Source organism: Pelophylax lessonae, assembly GCF_965119305.1.
Source record: "Pelophylax lessonae genome assembly, chromosome: 3".
Taxonomy (NCBI): Eukaryota; Metazoa; Chordata; class Amphibia; order Anura; family Ranidae; genus Pelophylax; species Pelophylax lessonae.
Genome location: NC_138770.1, coordinates 242,216,839 through 242,239,407, shown reverse-complemented (window position 1 = coordinate 242,239,407; position 22,569 = coordinate 242,216,839). Strand labels below are relative to the sequence as shown.

Sequence of the window (22,569 nt, the reverse complement as noted above, 5' to 3'; positions counted from 1 at the left end):
CCACCCAAGGCAGTTGTGACCCTTCTTTCCTACATGTAAAAATCATAAATTTCTCTTTCGTTCTTTGACAGACACAGCTCCTGGTCTTCTTAACCATTGGGTTATACTGCCCCCTACAGGAGTAGGACACCAGGCAAATAAAATGTCTGGCTATGACTATGGGCAGTCCCAGGGGGTATACTCCCTCTCTCTGCTATAAGTACTTAGTTTTTTTTTTTCTGCCTAGTCCGGGGTAAATAGCTAGTTCCTTGCTGGGATCTCTGGTCCTGGCAATTTTTATATATATTTTTTTTCAAGTCACTTTAAAATCACTTTAAAGTGAGCTTTTCTTAAAAAAGAAAAATAGCTGCATTAGTGCCGGGTCACACTTATGCGATGTGGGTAGGCTGCGAATTTGCAGCCTGTTCCCGCAGCGCAAACACTGCCGTATGCGATACGCTGGGGGTGTCAATTAAATGTTAACAACACCCCCAATTTGATCGCATATCGCAGTGCAATCTTTACAGTTCGCACAGGATCGGATCGCACAAGTGTGAACCACTGTGCGATCCGATCCTGATGCGGCTGAAAAAAAGGGTCATGTGCGACTTTTGTGCGGATGCAGTGCGAATTTAGCCATACAAAGTGTATGGCTGAATTCGCACCGCACAGCCGATCGCATGTAATGAAGGAGCAGTGCGCTCCGAGAGTGTGAACCGGTGTACTGCCGATAGTTTTAACTAGCCGAAAATTTCAACCAATGACGTCACTTCCGCCGCGAGTACGAGACTTCAAATAAGGCTTCCAATGCAATGCGAGTCGATGCCCGTGCACAGTGGAGAACACTGTGCACGAGAGTTGGATTTTTCGGCAAGAAGTTTCAACGACACTGCGCATGCGCCCGACATTTGGAGCCGCTGTAGTTGGAGTTTTCGGCAAGATGTTGTGCCAGACATTTGGAGCTTACTATATATATATATATATATATATATATATATATATAGAGAGAGAACTGCAAGTCCCAGCGTCCCTCCCCCTCCAGTAATATATATATATATATAAGAATTTACAAAAAAAAAAATCTGCAGCATGGTTAACACTATATATAGCGTTTTTTTTTTTTTTAATCCTCCCGTTTATTTCTTTTTATATCTATCTATAAAAATGGACGGATAAAAGAAAAAACCTAAGTAAATACCAGTGCCTGACACTTTGATTTTATATATATATATATATATATATATATATATATATATATATATATATATATATATATATATATATATATATATATATATATATATAGATTTAATCAGAAGAACAGCCCTCTTTTGATATAGCTGGCTGAGAGGAGTGGCAGCTTTTTCATGATGTGCCAGCATGATGGGGGACAAAGGCTACGAGATGGGGACACAGTCTGCATGGTGGCGGGGGACACAGGCTGCAGGATGACGGGGTACACAGGCTACGAGATGGGGACACAGTCTGCATGATGGCAGGGGACACAGGGCGGAGTCAGGGGTGTACTCAATGGAGGGGTGGGGCACAGTGGCGACTGGTGCTCAAAATTTTTGGGGGGGCGCAAACAGAAAAATGTAATAGGCATTGCTTTGCGGCAAAAAACGCTGTAAAAAATTGTGTGACTTTGAGGTTGCAAAAGTGTGAAAGGGGCCTTCAGTAATTAAGGTATAGTGTGCCCCCTTTCAATGCAGAGTGACCAGCGTGCCCCCTTTCAATGCACAGTAACCAGCGTGCCCCCTTTCAATGTAGTGACCAGTGTACATGCCCCCTTCAATGTAGAGATCAGCGTACATGCCCCCAATGCAGAGACCCGCATACATGCCCCCTTCAATGCAGTGACCAGCATACATGCCCCCAATGCAGAGATCAGCGGGCGTGCCCACATCAATGCAGTGACCAGCATACATGCCCCCAATGCAGTGACCAACGTACATGCCCCCAATGCAGTGACCAACGTACATGCCCCCAATGCAGTGACCAGCATACATGCCGCCAATGCAGAGATCAGCGTGCGTGCCCACTTCAATGCAATGAACATTGTGCCATGCCCCCATCAATGCAGAGTTCAGCGTGTGTGCCCCCCCCCCCCCCCCCCCGAGAGCAGTGCACTTACCTGGAGCCCTGGAGCACGGCGGCGACGGCTTCTCTTGTCTTCAGTCCCGGACTCCCGGCGGGCGGCTTCTTCTCACTCCGGCGGCGTGTCTTCTCTGGTCCTCCCGCTCCCGTCTCCTCCTCGGCCAATGGCATGGGGTTTGCCATGCGGCCAATCAGGAAGCCGGTATTAGACCGGCTTCCTGATTGGCCAGGAGGAGGATCGGTGTGACATTCGCTATTGTCACACAATGGGCTGGGCTCTGGGCGCACTGCTCTGCGCCCCGGGACCACCCTTTGCATCACCCTATTAGAGCCTCTGGCTCTAATCAGGTGATTTAAAAAAAAAAAAAAAAAAGAAAAGAAAAACCCATTAAGCTACATGTGTCCGGCGCCCTGCATGCAGATTAGGGGACCGGACGCATGGATGGGGGGGGGGGGGGGGGGCGGCGGCGGCCCTGCACCCTGTATACACCAGCCGCCAGGGTGGGTGCTTGCCGAGATCTCCAAGCCACGTCACCTCTGGTCGGAGATCTCGGCAAGTTGCCTGTTCTGTGCATGTGCGCCAACAAATGCCGTGCACAGAGAAGTCCTATGCAGTGCACAAAAGAGTTGGAGTTCTCGGCAGGACAATGTATGCGACTGCAGAAGTGTCCGCGGTTGGACTTTTCAGCAGGACAATCTATGCTACTGTGCAGGCAGCCGTGGCTCCTGAAGCAAAAATTAAAACACAACAGTTTGGAGAGAGGGATGTGAGCATCCGCAGTCCATATTTTATTTTATTGTCTAATAAAAACCCATGAACAGTACTATCCCCCAGAGTACTATTACAAATGTGAGCATCCACAGTCCACATTTTATTTTATTGGCGAATAAAAACCTGTAAACAGTGCCATCCCCCACATTACTTCTACAAATGTGAGTGTACCTATGTGCTGTTTGAATGGGCAGAGTCGCAGGCAGGAGTTAGCTGAGCTAAGCCTGAAAGGGAATGCTGGGATTTATAGTTCCTCTCCATACAAAAAATGTCACAGGACTTAGCATAGCTGAGCTTGAAAGTACATGCTGGGATTTATAGTTCCTCTCCATACAAAAAATACAAAGCTGGTTCCAGATGCAGTGCGACCTCTCAGAGATATGCAGCGTTGTGTGCTTTGGATCTGTAATAATATCAGCTCTCACTGATGCCATTTTTATGTTTGAACTCTTTATTGGGTTTTTGTGCAAAAACAAAAGCAATGCATGTAAATGTAAAGTAAAGCACAGCAATAAATAGCATACCAGCCTGATTCTGGACTAAACACACTGATGCGATGTTATGCACAATAATGTATGAGAGAAGATCACTATTATATATAAAAAAATTGTAAGATTTATTTTCTAGGGGCCCAATCACACCTGTGCGATTTTAACCCTTTCGCAGCATATATATGTAGCACCCTACAGGTAGGTGCTAGGTAAATGTATAGTAGGCCTTGTCTGCCTAACAGCAGGGCCATGATTTCTTTTAGTCAGGGTGTCATGGTTTCCAGATGTGCCTGCTGAAGGAGAAGTCTCCCCACTGGCTCCTGTGAGAGGCTTCTCATAGGGCAGTGGAGGAAGCCAAATCAGGGGACACATCCCAGCTTGTAACTACCCCAGAAGGCAGATTGTGCCGCAAAGGATTCTGGGAGTGGGTATAAGGTTGGGGGAAGTGCGTGGCATGGTGTCTTTGGCGGGAGCAGAGTCCCAGGAAGGAGAGTGCGGCTGTCTCTCCTCTTGTCAGAGGAAGTGGATGTCTCTGGGTGTCGCCTGAGAATCCAGAGAGTGCTGAGTTGAGCTGAGGGGGATCCGGTGTGCCGAGAACCAGCTGAGAGAGAGAGAGAAAGAGAGGGGTCCAGTCACAGGAAAGCCTACTCAGGTCGTGAGTACTGAGGATTGCCCCTGGGGTCTGCCTGAAGTCAGAGGGGACCACTCCGGAAGATGTTCTGGGATCCAGTGTCAGCTAGCTGTAAAGAGGGTACCTAGGTTGAGGACCCTGAATTACCAGAGGGGGGTACATAGTCAGTGAGCCCCGAAGAGTTCAAGGTTAAAGGGGGCGCCTGCAATTGGGCCCTGAATTGTGCAGAGTGTCAGTTGAGAGTTGCAGCCATACAGGATTTCACAACAGTCTACCTCAAGCCAGTGCAAGGCCGGAGGGAGTAGTCAGTGACTCTGCAGTCAGCGTCAGAAGCTCTTTATTCTACAGTCCTGGATTAACTAGACTCAAAGTCAGGGATCTAGCACTTCTTCCAAGTTACAGTGTATTACAAAGCATCAGTGAGCGTTGGCCAGCGTCGGCTGGCGTCAAGGCAGCGTTAACAGACATTTTCTGGATAAAGTCCCAAGTTGTACTTAGTTGAGCCTAAAGGAGTATCCCACTCATTCCCTTCTCCCATCCCCTTAAATAAAATAAAAACCACAAAACAAAGATACTGGAGTTATCAATGTCTCGGCTCTCACACCCAGGGTCGCAGCTCACATGGGCTGGAGAGGTAACCGGTAACAATGGCAGACCCACATCATGCCACAGGCCTGGAAAACCTGCTACATTCGCTCTCCACAGGTTCTCGGCACACCAGATCCCCCTCAGCTCAACATCGCATCAGTGTGTTTAGTAATGAGAATTTAATTGTTCTTTCTAAAATGTGTGTCTGTCCGGAATCAGGCTGGTATGCTATTTATTGTTGTGCTTTACTTTACATTTACACGCATTGCTTTTGTTTTTGCACAAAAACCCAATAAAGAGTTCAAACATAAAAATGGCATCAGTGTGAGCTGATAATATTACAGATCCAAAGCACACAACGCTGCATATCTCTGAGAGGTCGCACTGCATCTGGAACCAGCTTTGTATTTTTTGTATGGTGAGGAACTATAAATCCCAGCATTCCCTTTCAGGCTTAGCTTAGCTAACTCCTGCCTGCGACTCTGCCCATTCAAACAGCACATGGGTACGCTCACATTTGTAGAAGTAATGTGGGGGATGGCACTGTTTACAGGTTTTTATTCGCCAATAAAATAAAATGTGGACTGTGGATGCTCACATTTGTAATAGTACTCTGGGGGATAGTACTGTTCATGGGTTTTTATTAGACAATAAAATAAAATATGGACTGCGGATGCTCACATCCCTCTCTCCAAACTGTTGTGTTTTAATTTTTGCTTCAGGAGCCGCGGGTGCCTGCACAGTAGCATAGATTGTCCTGCTGAAAAGTCCAACCGCGGACACTTCTGCAGTCGCATACATTGTCCTGCCGAGAACTCCAACTCTTTTGTGCACTGCATAGGACTTCTCTGTGCACGGCATTTGTTGGCGCACATGCACAGTACAGGCAACTTGCCGAGATCTCCGACCAGAGGTGACGTGGCTTGGAGATCTCGGCAAGCACCCACCCTGCCCCACCTGTGGCGGCTGGTGTATACAGGGTGCAGGGTCGCCGCCCCCCCCCCCCCCATCCATGCGTCCGGCCCCCTAATCTGCATGCCGGACGCAGGTAGCTTAATGGGTTTTTCTTTTTCTTTTTTTTTTTTTTTTTTTTTTTTTTTTTTAAATCACCTGATTAGAGCCAGAGGCTCTAATAGGGTGATGCAAAGGGTGGTCCCGGGGCGCATAGCAGTGCGCCCAGAGCCCGCCCATTGTGTGACCATAGCGAATGTCACACCGATCCTCCTCCTGGCCAATCAGGAAGCCGGTCTGATACCGGCTTCCTGATTGGCCACAAGGCAAACCCCATGCCATTGGCCGAGGAGGAGGCGGGAGGACCAGAGAAGACATGCCGCTGGAGTGAGAAGAAGCCGCCTGCCGGGAGTCCGGGACTGAAGACAAGAGAAGCCGTCACCGCCGTGCTCCAGGGCTCCAGGTAAGGGGGGGGTGGGGGCACACACGCTGAACTCTGCATTGGTGGGGGCACGGCACAATGTTCATTGCATTTAAGTGGGCACGCACGCTGATCTCTGCATTGGCGGCATGTATGTTGGTCACTGCATTGGGGGCATGTATGTTGGTCACTGCATTGGAGGCATGTATGCTGGTCACTGCATTGAAGGGGGCATGTATGCGGGTCTCTGCATTGGGGGCATGTACGCTGATCTCTGCATTGAAGGGGGCATGTACGCTGGTCACTGTGCATTGAAAGGGGGCACGCTGGTCACTGTGCATTGAAAGGGGGCACGCTGGTCACTCTGCATTGAAAGGGGGCTCACTATACCTTTTAATTACTGAAGGCCCCTTTCACACTTTTTTGCGACCTCAAAGTCACGCAATTTTTTACAGCGTTGTTTGCCGCAAAGCAATTCCTATTACATTTTTCTGTTTGCGCCCCCCCCCCCCCAAAAAAATTTTGAGCGCCATTCGCCACTATGCCCCACCCCTCCATTGGTACACCCTGACTCCGCCTGTGTCCCCCGCCGTCCTGCAGCCTGTGTCCCCCGCCGTCCTGCAGCCTGTGTCCCCAGCCACCATGCAGACTGTGTCCCCATCTCGTAGCCTGTGTCCCCCGTCGTCCTGCAGCCTGTGTCCCCCGTTGTTCTGCCACCTGTGTCCCCCATCATGCTGGCACATCATGAAAGAGCTGCCACTCCTCTCAGCCAGCTATATCAAAAGAGGGCTGTTCTTCTGATTATATATATATATATATATATATATATATATATATATATATATAAACATATAAATGTGAGGATATATGTGAGGATATATATATATCTCACACACACACACACACTTTTTTTTGTATATATATATATATATATATATATATATATATATATATATATATATATATATATATATATATATATAATATATATTTAAGCTCCTTTATTTATTTATATATATATATATATATATATATATGCGCTCCAAATGTCGGGCGCAACATCTTGAAAACTCCAACTATGTGCAGCGTATATACATACATTGGTTGAAATTTTCGGCAAGTTGAAACTATCGGCAGTACACCGGCACTAAAAGTTATTATAAAGTCTTTTTATTTATTTATTTTTCTATTAAATAGCAAAATAAACTGTGCTGTTTATTTTGCACAGGGTAGCCTGGATCCTCCTCTTTTCGGGTCCCTGGCTGGTACTCCTGGCCCCTCCCTCCTGTTGAGTGCCCCCACAGCAAGCAGCTTGCCATAAGGGCACACGAACCGAGCTGCTGCTCCGTGTCCATTCAGCTGTTTGGCCCTGCTCCCTCTCTCTCCTGATTGGTTAACTGAGTTTGACAGCAGTGGGAGCCAATGTCCAATCAGGAGAGAGAGAGAGAGTTTGGACGGCTGGATAGATACATTGCTGGATACTCAGGTAAGTATTAGGGGGTGCTGGGGAGGCTGCTGCACAGAAGGTTTTTTTTTTATCTTAATGTATAGAATGCATTAAGATAAAAGAACCCTCTGACTTTACAACCTCTTTAAAGTGCATTTCTCCTCCCCCATTTTTATTTTTTTTATTTTATTTCAGTGATTTGAGGGTGCTGGTGTAATAAGTTGACCATCCATTTTAGTGCTTTTCCAAAGTCCTAATGTGCTATGAAATATACTAGCTTGCTGGATCATTGTGTATTTGTTGATAACTTATATTTATACCTTGTGCTTGTACTATCTTTAGTGATTTTGTTTTGCTTTGTTTTTCTAGCGGTTCCGTGAAAAGTTGCCTTCATACACTATGAGAGAGGTGAGCAAATATGATCAAATATATTTTTTTGTCTATATTGCTGCTAATGTAAATATTTAATAAACATAATGTGTTTTATAACATTACCAATATTGCCATACAGGGAACAGAATTCTCTTGATAGAGCAGTGTTCAGTGCAACCTGTCAGACCACAAGAGTGTCAGGTCACTGCTTTTTGTGAAGGAGCCATGGTTTGATTATTTGATGTTAGCAATTAAAGTGAAACAGACCCATATTTATTACTGTATATAAAGCCTGACTGCATTACAGTAATAAATTGTGAGGTTTCAACTGGGCTTTAATTTTTTTAGTAACAAGTGTAAGATAGTAGTCTAAAGTGTCTCTTTAGTGCAGCCTAAAAAGATGCTCTCGGCAGAGCTTACAGTGGGTACGGAAAGTATTCAGACCCCCTTAAATTTTTCACTCTTTGTTATATTGCAGCCATTTGCTAAAATCATTTAAGTTCATTCTTCTTCCTCATGAATCTACTCATAGCACCCCATACTGACAGAAAAACACAGAATTGTTGACATTGTTGCAGATTTATTAAAAAAGAAAAACTGAAATATCACATGGTCCTAAGTATTCAGACCCTTTGCTGTGACACTCATATATTTAACTCAGGTGCTTTCCATTTCTTCTGATCATCCTTAAGATGGTTCTACACCTTCATTTGAGTCCAGCTGTGTTTGATTATACTGATTGGACTTGATTAGGAAAGCCACACACCTGTCTATATAAGACCTTCCAGATCACAATGCATGTCAGAGCAAATGAGAATCATGAGGTCAAAGGAACTGGCTGAAGAGCTCAGAAACAGAATTGTGGCAAGGCACAGATCTGGCCAAGGTTACAAAAAGATTTATGCTGCACTTAAGGTTCCTAAGAGCACAGTGGCCTCCATAATCCTCAAGTGGAAGACGTTTGGGACGACCAGAACCCTTCCTAGAGCTGGCCGTCCGGCCAAACTGAGCTATCGGGGGAGAAGAGCCTTGGTGAGAGAGGTAAAGAAGAACCCAAAGATCACTGTGGCTGAGCTCCAGAGATGCAATCAGGAGATGGGAGAAAGTTGTAGAAAGTCAACCATCACTGCAGCCCTCCACCAGTCGGGGCTTTATGGCAGAGTGGCCGACGGAAGCCTCTCCTCAGTGTAAGACACATGAAAGCCTGCATGGAGTTTGCTAAAAAACACCTGAAGGACTCCGAGATGGTGAGAAATAAGATTCTCTGGTCTGATGAGACCAAAATAGAACTTTTTGGCCTTAATTCAAAGCGGTATGTGTGGAGAAAACCAGGCACTGCTCATCACTTGTCCAATACAGTCCCAACAGTGAAGCATGGTGGTGGCAGCCTCATGCTGTGGGGTTGTTTTTCAGCTGCAGGGACAGGACGACTGGTTGCAATCGAGGGAAAGATGAATGCGGCCAAGTACAGGGATATCCTGGACAAAAACCTTCTCCAGAGTGCTCTGGACCTCAGAGACTGGGCCGAAGGTTTACCTTCCAACAAGACAATGACCCTAAGCACACAGCTAAAATAACGAAGGAGTGGCTTTACAACAACTCCGTGACTGTTCTTGAATGGCCCAGCCAGAGCCCTGACTTAAACCCAATTGAGCATCTCTGGAGAGACCTAAAAATGGCTGTCCACCAACGTTTACCATCCAACCTGACAGAACTGGAGAGGATCTGCAAGGAGGAATGGCAGAGGATCCCCAAATTCAGGTGTGAAAGACTTGTTGCATCTTTCCCAAAAAGACTCCTGGCTGTATTAGATCAAAAGGGGGCTTCTACTAAATATTGAGCAAAGGGTCTGAATACTTAGGACCAGGTGATATTTCAGTTTTTCTTTTTTAATAAATCTGCAACAATGTCAACAATTCTGTGTTTTTCTGTCAGTATGGGGTGCTATGTGTACATTCATGAGGAAGAAGAATGAACTTAAATGATTTTAGCAAATGGCTGCAATATAACAAAGAGTGAAAAATTTAAGGGGGTCTGAATACTTTCCGTACCCACTGTATATTATATAGTATCAGTGGGGATTAAAAGAGTATCGGGCTGTACGCTGATGAGGTGATGTTAAATGAACTTCAGTGCAGTCAGACTAACATGCTGCCAAGTGTCCCACCTTAAAGCCACTGTGTTAATACTTTTCAACTTTACCGGCTTAATCGTAGAGATGTCGTGTCATCAGTGTGTGGTCCGCCATTTGTCTGATACAGGGTATTGAGCGAACACGTGTTTATGGGCAAGTACCTTGCGATGGGACAGTGCAATGGATATGGGGTGCTTGGATTGGTAGTATTATGCTCTCTACTAATTGATGGCAGTGGTCATGTGGTTGGAATGCGTACTTCCACCAAGCTCTTCAACTCACTATTCATGTGTTAGAACTCCAGCCTTTGCAGGTCTATTGACCCAACTTTGGTTTTGGGTTGTTACTATACCATGACACAATAACACTGCATGTTTTCATGCCTTTAGCTATTAAAGTGAACCTGGTCTAAATGTTTTTGCAGCTTTAGTTCTTCAAGTGCTACTGCAACGCGATATTTCCTTATCGAACATCACAAGGTACTTTTTATTCATGACTACTTTAGGGTATGTTTCTACCTTCAGGTGAGTGGACACTGGCCCAAAAAAAAAGAAAAAACAGGAATTCTCGTCCTAGGTTTAACCCTTTCCACCCCAGCTAAGCCTCAGTTTTTAGCAAATTACCTTTTAGGTGATGGATGTACCTACAGATGTTTCTCTGAATATTTTACTTGTATGGGATTTTGTACTCTATTTCTGGCTTATTCGAAACACCACTGCTGGGGTAGGGAAAGGCTTTATCCAGATCGGGCACCTAAAGAGTAACTGTACCCGGAGCTTGAATGCAAGAGTGGGAACAGCCTGTAATGTTGCTGGTCGGTGCTGGATCTCATGGTCAAAGATCTCCACAATGTATTTGGAGACCTTGCTAGCAGGGCACTTTACAGGTCCTGCACAATGATCCCCCTGGAGGGGGTTCTAAGTCCCGGAAGTTCTTGAGGGGGCAAGCCTGCCGTCAGAGGTGAAGATTTGGCTTTTTCGCACTGTAGCATAGTGTGGAGTGCCTCTGTGGTGAAGCATGTAACAGCTTATTCCCCTGTGTTCCCAGTACAATTTTACATGCAGAACAAATACACCGCAGTAACAGTGTTCAAAAGGAACGGACTGGTTTGGTGGCTTCATCGCTGCACATCTTTGCACAACACCATTTAGTCTGTTCCACTGGCATCGTAACGTGTGATCACATCATGGCTCTGGGGTTCAGCTCCTCTCAGCCACAGTCCATGTGCAGCTGCAATAGTACTCAGCATTAGGACACTGCAGATAATATAGGGGGTGACTTGCTGATAAGGTGTCTGACTTGGGTTGACACTTCTCTTAGTTGGGTAGCTGTTCTTATAGGGTTTTAAAGACCCAAACCCTCAGCAAGCCATGGCCTTTATGCAAGCAGTGAGTTTGTCGTGGGGAGGGGGGCTTGGGGACAATTTGGTGGGGTCCCAAATCAGGTAAGGAGGACCCTCTACACATTTTTCCTCTAATAGCTCCCCTAAGGGTCAGATTAGCTCTGAATTCCTTCCCTTATCTGGTAGTTTTACCTCAAGGCCACAATCGCCATCCTTTGTGTCGATGGAGGAATTTTCTGCTGCCGTTTTTCTAGTTTCCTGGACTGACTCAAGGGTTCTCACTGTATTGAAATGCTTGGAGTGAAAGTAGGGGGGTGCTCTCCTTCCCCCTCCCCTTTTGTGGTGTCAGAGGATCAACCTCAAGAGGAGGAAGGTGTTGAGGAATGGGATAGGTCCTTCCAGGAGGGATCTCAGGATCTGGCTCAGACACAGAAGATCACAGTGGCGTTCCTCGCGGACATGGTGAGCAGTAACTTGAAAGTTTCTACTTCCGGAGTCCTCTTCTCCTAAAGTCAATGGATTTGGGTCCTGGCGGCTGTCTAAACAACCTAAATCTTTTTCAAGACACCCTCACTTGCAGTAAAAGATGTTTCTCTATCGCTCATTGACAGACGTAGTCCTCGGTGATTCAACACCCTCGGGTTATGCTGCCCTCTACAGGAGTAGGACTAGACAGGAAAGAAAACGTTCTGGCCACACCCTAGGGGCAGTCCCAGAGGGTATATCCTCTCTCTTCCTGCTCTAGCAAATCAGTTTTTTTTTTTCTGTCTAGTTAGGAGTAAGGACCTAGATACCTTGCTGGGATCTTCGGTCCTGGCAGGATTTTTTTCTTAGAAAAGATTTTTTAGACAGCTTTTTTTCTCCAGTGTTCCTGTGAGATCTTCAAGCAAGAAAGCTGAACTGGGCGACGGGCTGGATGTTGAGATCCAGTGGTCACCCCAGTTCAGCCTACGAGCACGTGCAGGCCATAGCTCCGCGATGGGTCGGCCGCGACATAGTCCCACTGGACGGGGACTGACCCTGCGAGTTAAACGTCTCGCTGAAACGCCAAAGACCATGAGTCACGGCGTCCGTATTGGTCAACAGCCCTCCTACCTCGGTAGAGAGGGGTACTGTCAGGAGTTGGCGCCCGCCTGGTTCCGGTATGGTGAGTAGTATGTTCCCCCTTTCCCCCTGACGGGTCTTGTGGTGAACGCGGGCCCCTCTCTGTAATGGTAAGGATGGGTTCCCCTCTATCCTATAACATGTCACAGATCCCCCTAATTGAGTGTGATTTTTGTGTACAAGAAGCCAGGAGGCTTGGTTTGGGAGCTGACAATCTAATTGTAAAGATGTGAAAATGATTGTAGTCAGTGGCAGTACTAGAACTTTACTGTGATAGTATAAGGTATCCTACCTGTCAGTAGCCACAGGGCGATGTCTATACATGTATACTGCATCCCAGATCATTCCTCTAGCTAGCAGATGCCTCCCGACGGCCACGGACCGCATACGGCCCGCCAGGGTCCGGTACCGCCGACCACGCTGACCACCATGAGGATGAAGGGTTGTGAGGCCGAGATCCTTCTGCAGACATGCCGCTATTCTGTGCAGGCCACCGCCATTGTCTGGTAGATCGCACGAGGCTGCCATTTTGGTGTAGCCTCGTGTCTCCAGCATGGGGGCGGCCATGTTTGAGGTGACTCAATCACCTCGTGGAGCCAGGGGGAGGCGCCGGCAGGCGTGTTAAGGGGCGGAGCCGCCTCCTTTACCCAGGAAATAGGGCCAAAGACTTCCTGTCTGTAACAGGACAGCACTGAGCAAGCTGATGAAAACTTCTGTGCATCAGGGATGAGCCTTGGGGTGTCTCTCTCTCTCTCTCTCTCTCTCTCTCTCTCTCTCTCTCTCTCTCTCTCTCTCTCTCTCTCTCTCTCTCTCTCTCTCTCTCTCTCTCTCTCTCTCTCTCTCTCTCTCTCTCTCTCTCTCTCCTCTCTCCCTCTCCCTCTCCCTCTCTCCCTCTCCCTCTCTCCCTCTCCCTCTCCCTCCCCCTCCAGTACCCCACTTGTTTTTAATGCATTATCGGCAGTTTTGGAGTCTTTGGTATCCCGAGTGGAGGTGGCCTGTCAGGGACGGGGGTCAAGTAGCGACCCCCGCCTACCCCTATTGTTTATCAGATACAATGCAGTTGCAGGTCCCTCCTAGGGGGCTGTTGTCTCAGGTAATATCTCCTCAGCAGTGAGGAGCACGTTTCTGCCTCCGCCATAGCACAAGAGTGGTGGATGCACTAGTTTTGTCCGTCCGGGAAACCTTTAGTCTTGAGGTTACACCGGCAGAGGTAGCTGAGACTGAGATTCCTTTTTTGGTACTTGTTAGCCTACCAAAAGGGCCAAGGATTTTCCTTTACCTAAATGGGGTCGTTTTGAAACGAACTTCTGTTATTTCCAAACGCATGGCTAGGTGCTATCCGTTTGAGGAATTCCTCTTTATAGGATAGACGGTACCACCTGCTGTCTTGCCACAGACTGTTAGGATAGAAGGACCTCGTAACTAACGAGGACCTTCCTTTTCTGCTCATAAGAGTTGTTCGTTCCCCGAGGGCGGGCGATAAGGCGAAACCCTCCAAAGCCCCTTTAGAGGGGTTTCAAAGGGCGCTGGTCGGCTAAACAAAGAGTCCGGCTCAGCCAAGCCTGAAGAATATAGCCTGATGCACCCCTACCCATCTCTGGGGTGGGGGGGGGGGTTGTCTTCACCAGTTTCTGGAGGACACAGGATCGAGTTTCGATCACTTCCACCGGTGCGATTCTTCCCTTCTAACATTGAACGGTTTCAGGGGTTCTATTCGAACCTATTCACAATGCCCAGGAAAGAGGGCAATGTGCGTCCAAATCTGGACTTGGGAAGAGATAGAGTCCATCCGTACAGTGGTGGCCTCCCTGCATCAGGGGGATTTCCTGGCGTCCATAGACATTTAGGAGGCCTATCTTTATATCCCCATCATCGCAGGACATCAGCGTTTTTTCGCTTTCCCAAAGATCATCCCTGGTTCCCACCAGGAGACTGAGCTATCTGGGCCTAAGGTTGCATACATCCTGGGCAAGAGAGTTTCTCCTTGCGAACTCCAGAAGGTTCAGTCAACGATTCGGATGTTGCTGTCCGTCAATTGGCTGGGACTGATGGTGGCCTTCTTAGAGGCAGTACCGTATACCCAGTCTCATACCCGAATTCTCCTGAAGGAGATTCTTTTTTAATGGAATCAGAATTCCGATTCCCTGGACAATCGGATCCGGTTGAGCGAGCGGACCAGGAAGTCTCCGATGCTCAACCAGGTTTAGTCATTTCTTCCGATAGTATCCAGATTACCAATAGGGTATCGGAACTGAGAGCGATCAGATTTTGTCTGATTTACTGGATCGAGCAGCTCTAGAGCAGCCCGATTCGGATCCAATCGCATATGGCCTCTTCATCCAGAGGTTTTTTTCACTAGCTGTCCCTTCATTGGGACATCCCGGATGTGGATCTGTTGGCACCTTGGCTCAACAGGAAGGTGCGGAGGTTTGTAGCTCGCACCGCGATCCTCTAGCGGACGCAGCAGAAACGCTAATCATCCCGTGAGGGCAGTATCAGCTACGGCATGACTTCCATCCTCTCAAGTTGCTGCGGGAACTTCTTCGCTGGATAGAGGTGGAGGGAATTCCAGTTATTCTGGAAATTCCGGACTGACCTCGTCGAGCCTGGTACACCGACTTGGTGAGGCTAGTCGCGGACGCTCCTTTGGAGACTTCCTCTCAGGGAGGATTTGCGGTCTCAGGGACCGATCTTCCATCTTGCTTTACAGTCGCTGGCTTAATGGCCTGGCCATTGAGACCCAGGTACTGAAGGACAAGGGAGTGTCAGCTTCAGTTATTCCTACTTCCAGTTAAAGCAAGGAAAGCGACTTCCAGCACATGGAAGTCTTATATTGCGTGGTGTGAATCTCTTGGATTTCCCCCACATACCTATTCGGTGATCCGAATCTTGGTCTGTCTGCAACAAGGGGTTGAGCAGAAACTATCCTTGAGCACGATTAAGGGTCAGGTTTTTGGCGTTGGCAATCTTCTTTTTAGAAACCTTTGGCTAATCATTCCTTGGTGCGGAATTTCATCCAGGGGGTGCGACAGCTGGCTCCGCCAGTGCGCGCACCCTTACCGCCTGGGATCTTAATTTAGTGTGGTCGGTTCTTCAGAAACTTCTCTTTGAAGATATCAGGGAGATTCCCTTGCTTACATTATCCCAGAAGGTGGCCTTCTTGGTGGCCATTACTTCTGTACGCAGGGTGTCAGAACTGGCCGCATTATCCTGTCGTTCCCCAGATCTGGTGGTTCATAGGGATAAGGTGGTTCTTCTTCCGAATCCATCCTTCCTTCCTAAAGTGGTTTTCGTAAGAGGGACTCACTTTTGTGATCACGGATAGCCCTTGAAGGGGATTGCCTGTGTCTGCCGCGACCATATCTAGATGGATCAGTCAGACGGTGGTACAGGCTTATTCTATTAAGGGTCGGAATCCTCCGTTTCCTGTTAGGGCGCACTTCACTCGAGCGCTCAGTACTTCCTGGGCCTATCGCCATCAGGCGTCAGTGGTCCAGGTATGTAAGGCGACCACCTGGTCGTTGGTACATACCTTTACAAAATTTTATAAGATTGATGTGATGGCATCGGCGGATGCCTCATTTGGCCGCAAGGTTTTGCAGGCCGCAATTTGAGGAGACCGGTGGTCTACCTCGAGGGTTTTTTTCTGTTGAAAAATTTCTGTTGAGTCTCATCACTGAGGATGAGCATGGTAAACTTCTAGTTGGCACCGGTTGGGCCTTCTAGATTGGATTTGATTTCCATTTTTCCCACCCCTCATTTGTGGTACTGCTTTGGGACGTCCCGAGGGTGTTGAATCACCGAGGACTACGTCTGTCAATGAGCGATAGAGAAAAATGGATTTTTGTAAAATCTTACCGTAAAATCCTTTTCTCTTAGCTCATTGACAGACGTAGTACTCGCCCCTCTGTTTTTAAGTTGGGTTGGGTTAAATTCTCTAAACACTGCTTTGTGACATAACTGATTTGCTAGAGCAGGAAGTGAGAGGATATACCCTCTGGGACTGCCCCTAGGGTGTGGCCAGAACGTTTTCTTTCCTGTCTAGTCCTACTCCTGTAGAGGGCAGCATAACCCGAGGGTGTTGAATCACCGAGGACTACGTCTGTCAATGAGCTAAGAGAAAAGGATTTTACGGTAAGATTTTACAAAAATCAATTTTTGCTAATTGAACTCGCCTAAATGGGAGTTTTTTTCCCCCACTGAAGCAATTTGCTTAACAGTAACCTATGGAGGAGTAATTTTACAAGAAATGGGGGTTCTCCAGCTGTTGAGCTAGTTATTTACTACTTGACTAAGATCCTGACCATCCAGGATGAGATTCAAGTCTTCAAGGATGCTAGGGATAAGAGGATAGAGGTCCTTTTTAAGGTGGCCTCCTCTCTGGTAGGATCAGCTTTAAAGTCCTCTTTTGCTGAGGTAGGACGTTTGCCAGGCCCTCAAAGTTTGGGCAAAGCATTGAGTTTTAGGCAGCTTTCCTGAATGGGCACCATGTCTGTCCAGTGAGAAGGATCGTATGGCTTAATGCCTGGAGTATTTAGGTTTCATCCTTGGCATGGTACAGGTGAAGGAACTGCTTCTGCAGAAGGGCTGTTCTCTTTGATTCCAAGGTAGAGTCCCTGATGTTGGAAAGTTCAAATGCAGTTTTCAGTTTTGGGCAAAAAAATCCTGCAGGCAGCTTTGTAATGGGATTTTCCCCCATCTGTTTTGGATGTGTTGTCCTTGTTGCTGTGTTGCACGCCCCTCAAGTTCAGTGCTTTGGGACATCCCAAGTAGTTATGAATATGAAGTACCCTGTGTCCTGTGATATACTCAAAGAAAATGATTTTACAGGTAAACCAACAATTCTAATGTTTTACTTGTCAAGTTGCATTTCTTTAAATGTACTGCATGATGATGTTTATCTAAGCTGTTTTCTATTTTTAGGAGATCGTTAAAATAATAAACAGCAATCAGGTGACAGTTATTAGTGGTGAGACTGGGTGTGGAAAAACTACCCAAGTGACGCAGTTTATTCTGGATGACCACATCATGAGAGGCAAGGGGTCTATATGCAACATTGTCTGCACTCAACCAAGGAGAATAAGTGCAATATCGGTGAGCTATTATAACTACGTTCTCAGCAAGTTTCTTTTTTTTTTTTTTTTTTTTTTTTTTGAATGGCCGTGTTAAGTTAAACAAATTAGAGGCTTTATTATTGCCGGTTCACAATAGTGCGGTTTGCAAGATCGCATGTAATATCGGAGCGCACTGCTCCTTCATTACATGCGATCTCATGTGCGGATGCGAGTTCAGCCATACATTTTGTATGGCTGAATTCGCACTGTATCCGCACCAAACACGCACATGAGGCATTTTTTGAGCCGCATCAGGATCAGATCGCACAGTGGTTCACACTTGTGCGATCCGATTCTGTGCGAACTGTCAGATCGCACTGCGATATGCGATCAAACTGGGGGTGTTGTTAACATTTAATTGACGCCCCCTGCGTATCCCATATGGCAGTGTGAACTGCCAGATGTGCGGATGCGATGCGGGACCAACGCTCATATTCCCAGCGTTCCCACATCGCACAAGTGTGAACCGAGCCTGATGGTCGGGTTGTTTTCACGTTGTAGCCAACGTTATTGTAATACTAGGATATGTATTGTATGTATGTATTTTACAGGACCAATAAATCTAAAGCATAGATTAGCTTTATGTTAAGAGATGCGTTTACCATTGCACAAATACTAAATAGGAACTTTATGTTTGGTTTATTACCTGATGATAAATTTAGAATAATGCCAACCTTTAGTGTGAGATTAAAGGTATCTACAAGCTGGAGAAAGGGTGCCCACCCAATATGGTTTAAAACCGTAGAATCACTGTAGTTTTTGGCATTCTCAACTTTATTAGGTTTCCTTATTAATTCGTTTTACTTTTTAGTAAACCTGGCACACCAATGTCAGAGGTCGACTGCAGTCTGTCAGTTGCTGGCCTGTCAACTGCATGGCCCCTGGCTTTGTCTCTTTTATTCCAGAGAATGCATAATGTTGTAAAATAACATAGCCAAAATCTAGCAAGGTACTAATGACCCTGCTATACATCCAGTAGTATGTAGACAAGTGCGTGAGAACAAGGTAGCTTTCAGTTGACCCCCTCACTCTTTAAATTGAAGTGTCTGGTTCAGATTCTGGTAAATAAGGAAATGTAAATCATTTTTTTTTTTCTATAAATAATCCTTTCCCTTTTTAATTGCTGTAGGTGTCCCAGTTAAAAAAGATTCTTCTTGTTGAGATTCTGTTCCACAATGGTGACACATTATACATGCCTCTGAAAACTTGACAGTTTGTGTAGTTATTTGCCTAAGCCTGTACTGACTGGTCAGCCTTTTATTCTGTAATGATCCATTTCAGGCTTTCCCTTCACGTACCAATATATCTCAAAAAATCTTTAGTTCTAACAAGCTCTTGAATTGTTAACACAAATCTGTAAATAATTATTTTAACATGGAAGTTTAGTGACTGTCTTTAATATTTGGATAATGTGATTTTTTTTTTTTCTTTTTTCACTCTTGTTACTTTGGTTAGGTTAAATACTGGCATGAAAATTTTATTTTTCGCCCATTGAGGGATGCAGGGACAGGAGAAAATCATTTACAATTTGGTTGTGTTGCTGCTGCCAGAAGATTAGTGATACTGCCAAACAAAAAGCATTGACCCAGTCCCCACTGTATAGCCTCACCTCTAGTGTCATGACAACTGAAGAGCCTGGTATACATTGGGGAAAGACCCCATGCTTTTGTTTTCCCCATTATCTTTAATTGCTGGCATGTTTTCTTTACATTCAGCTGTTAGTGGGAAACCTGCTGACAGCTGATAAGTCATCTGTAGTTAAGGATGCGGCAGCCAGGTTCCCGGCCTGCTTCTCAGCAGCCAGCTATGGGGGGGACTGCCATGCTGTTTCTGACACATACTGCATGTGATATTGCCAGCAAAACTCTGGTAATAAATATTTCATGTTTTTTTTTTTTTTAATTTTTATTCTCTTCAATTTGTGAATTGGACTTAAAAGCTTAGCACGTGGTTTTTTAGCGATTTTTTTTTTTTTTTTTTTTTTTTTTTTTTTTTTTTTGGGAATTGGACTTATTTTTAGATGTTATAGACCATGTTATCATATGTGGCAAACGTTTAGTAAATTGACCCCATGGTTCCTACCCTCTGTGTACCTTGCTACTAAAAATTATCTTTATCTTTGGGGGCTTTACTGATGCACAGAATCTCTCCTTTTGTCCCAATTTGAGCTAACTGGTATCACTCTCCACCCTCTGCTGGTGGTATCCCTAATTTGTGAAACCATGTCTAAGTGGATTGCCACTTTTAAGAGCAACTCTTCCTATTCTGATTGGAACCCTAGAGTTTTACATCTTGTAAAATAATTGCATCATGCCCTGCACTTTTGCTCTATGGGCAGTTTGTTTCGCTCCCTGTTGCTCTTTAGACATTTGTCTTTAGCTATTGCTCCCATTTCTATTTTGAAGCGCTGCATTAAAGGATATGTTCCCTTGTAAGAAAAGAAAATGCGTATGTTTTTGAAGGAAAAAATTGTGTGTATTTATTACTTTTTTTCTTTTCACATCAGGCCTGCAAAGCATAGCACCCACATTCAGTGGATCACAGGTACACAATTAAGGCTCTTTAAAGCTCCTCCTCCAGCTCTCTGCCAATAACTCGGTACGGACTTTGTTAGAGAGCTGGAGGAAGTGCCAATGGACTATGAGTGCGCTGATTCTCGCACTTGTGTTCAATTCATAACCACAAGTCTGTCTGCCTTAGTGGAAAATAGAACTTGTAGTTTATTTATTCACAGATTTGCGCTGATTTCAAAAAGTGACAATGGTTGTGGAGGAGCGCAATCCCCGCACACTGTCATGGTACACCCTAAATTTGAATATAACCTGTTCTACAAGTCAAGTTAGCATTTAGGAATCTCCACTTCAGTGATCCTTGTAAGGAAATCCAGCCTCCTGGATTTAAAATTCCTTTACCAAAGAGCTGCTTGCTCCAGGTGTTCCCCCCCTCACCTATTTCTTTGATGGATGGGTATTAGTCTTTCATTTTACCAGTTTTGGCACCCTACCCTTACAATTGTGTTCTTTCCTGGTCTGGGGATTTTCAGTTGGACTGCTTTTGGTTGTACCAGTTGTATATGATTTTTCAACCACTTCCTACCCCACAATGTATGATAAAGAAAATGAAGTCTTTACTTGCTGAAAAATCTTTTTCTTGGAGTCCATTGTGGTCCGCAATGGTCCCAATAATTTTTGGCTTTAAATTGCGCTTTATTCCAAAATGGAAGCTTGAAGGTGGGGTTTTACAGTGAGCTGGCCTATCCTTTGTTTTACCTGTTTCCAGGATTCCTGAAGGCAGCAGTATAGCCCACTTGCATATTTTCTATTGATCCCTCAATGGATTAAAAACATTTTTACAGTGCAAAAATCTTATTTCTCTTACATCCTCCAACAGTCGCCGCCTCCTCTAAGTCCTCACTATTGGGATAAAGTAGTTTAAACCGACTAGGAACCAGGAATGGACGTTTTAAAGTGCGCCACTTAGAGGAGGCGGCGACTGTCGGAGGACTCAGAGAAAGGAATTTTACAGGTAAGATTTTACAAAAATTCAGTTTTTTTATCACAACTTTTTTGAGCAGCATGTGGATTGTAAAACTGTTTTACATTGAAAAGGTAAGAGAAGACAGAGGTGATTATTATACATTTCTTATTGTGTGGGTACTGCTGCAAAAATCTTACCTGACAGTTACCTGGTGCATTGCTAGCTAATTAAAAAATAAAAGTGAACAAATGGAGAGACGGATGCCCTATGAGTTTTTGTTAAAATTAATTTTAAAATGTATTTATAGAATTGTCATATGAGTAACAATAACAAAGATAAAGCATAGGAAGTGACACCTGCACTGTTCAGCTACACACCAGCAGTTTTAAAATACACCACTAAACTGTCTGTTGAAGAGGGATAACCCTTAGCCTAAAAAAAGCTAGAAAAAAAAATGATTAACCCTAAAGGTTTTGTTGCATAAGCATGAATACAGAGATAAAAAAAAACTGTTTTGATTTCCAATAGTTTTTATTAATTTTAGAAAAGATAACATTACATTATAATATTAGGGTATACAACCACAACGAAAACTAGTCATGAGAGGCGTATATGACAAAATCACAGGAACTCAAGTAGCAAGTAAATAGGGGGTGTACCCCACCTGGTCTCTCAAAATGGCCAGGGGAGTCCACCTTCCCAGCTGACTTCATAGAGTGCCCATGATGCAACAATATGTCCATTCAGGATAGCCGCAGAGGGTGTTGTAGGACCAAATGCAATGGTTGCCTAATTCCCACCCTACATGAAAACTAAGGTTGGACCCTATTAAATTTGTGAACAATAAGAATAGGAAAGTAGGCAAAAGGAAGAGAGAAGAAGGTAGCCTGGGCTGAATCTCATAAAAATTTCAAAAATGTAGTCCACTCAGCCATATCAACCAACTCTATCAAATTGAGTGCAGGAGGAGCTATTCAGTGCCAACAAGCGTTCATATTGTTGGTTCACTTGTACAGCATGTATATCTTCTGAGACATTAGGCGATTCAAGAGATTTCCATTTCCTAAGAATGATATTACAGGCAGCTAGAAGAATGGGAGTTACTACCGGTCTCATATGTTTCGGGTAGGAGTCTATACCTAAATTCAGAATTGCTAGACCAGGGTTTGGAGGTGTTAACTCTCCAGTAATGGACCCCAATAAGTGCACTTCCAATAGCCCCACAGTATATGTAACAATGTCCCTTGTCCACTACAACTTCACCAACAATCTGGAGGAACGCCAGGGGAGAATTTAGCAATCTTCCAAGGGGTAGAATACCACCTATGGGTTATTTTGAACATCATTTCCCGATGGTTGACACAGGGGGAGAGTAGAAATGGATAGACCTGAAGGCTAGTTGCCATTATTTCATAGAGTAGACTGTCTGAAGTTTCCCATAGTGTCCTGCTATTACTATTTAAAAAACTGTTTTAGCAGAGACAAATTTTTAATTGAAATGTACAGATAGTCAAGGCCTTTATTGCCGAAGACTGCTATATAGCATTGTCTTTGTGCATCATAAAATCTTCATTTACATATCCATATATATATAATATATATATATATATATATATATATATATATATATATATATATATATATGTGTG

The 22,569-nt window shown here is 45.1% G+C and overlaps 1 protein-coding gene across 1 annotated transcript in view; it reads left to right on the top strand.

Annotated features, from left to right (window-relative positions):
- The window catches only part of DHX36 (DEAH-box helicase 36), a 181,313-nt gene that overhangs the window by 8,365 nt on the left and 150,379 nt on the right, over positions 1–22,569 (top strand). Inside the window, exons 4-5 of the mRNA XM_082251944.1 lie at positions 7,747–7,785; positions 17,253–17,423. Of these exons, the coding sequence (XP_082108070.1) occupies positions 7,747–7,785; positions 17,253–17,423 (210 nt within the window). The remainder of the gene's footprint in view (positions 1–7,746; positions 7,786–17,252; positions 17,424–22,569) is intronic.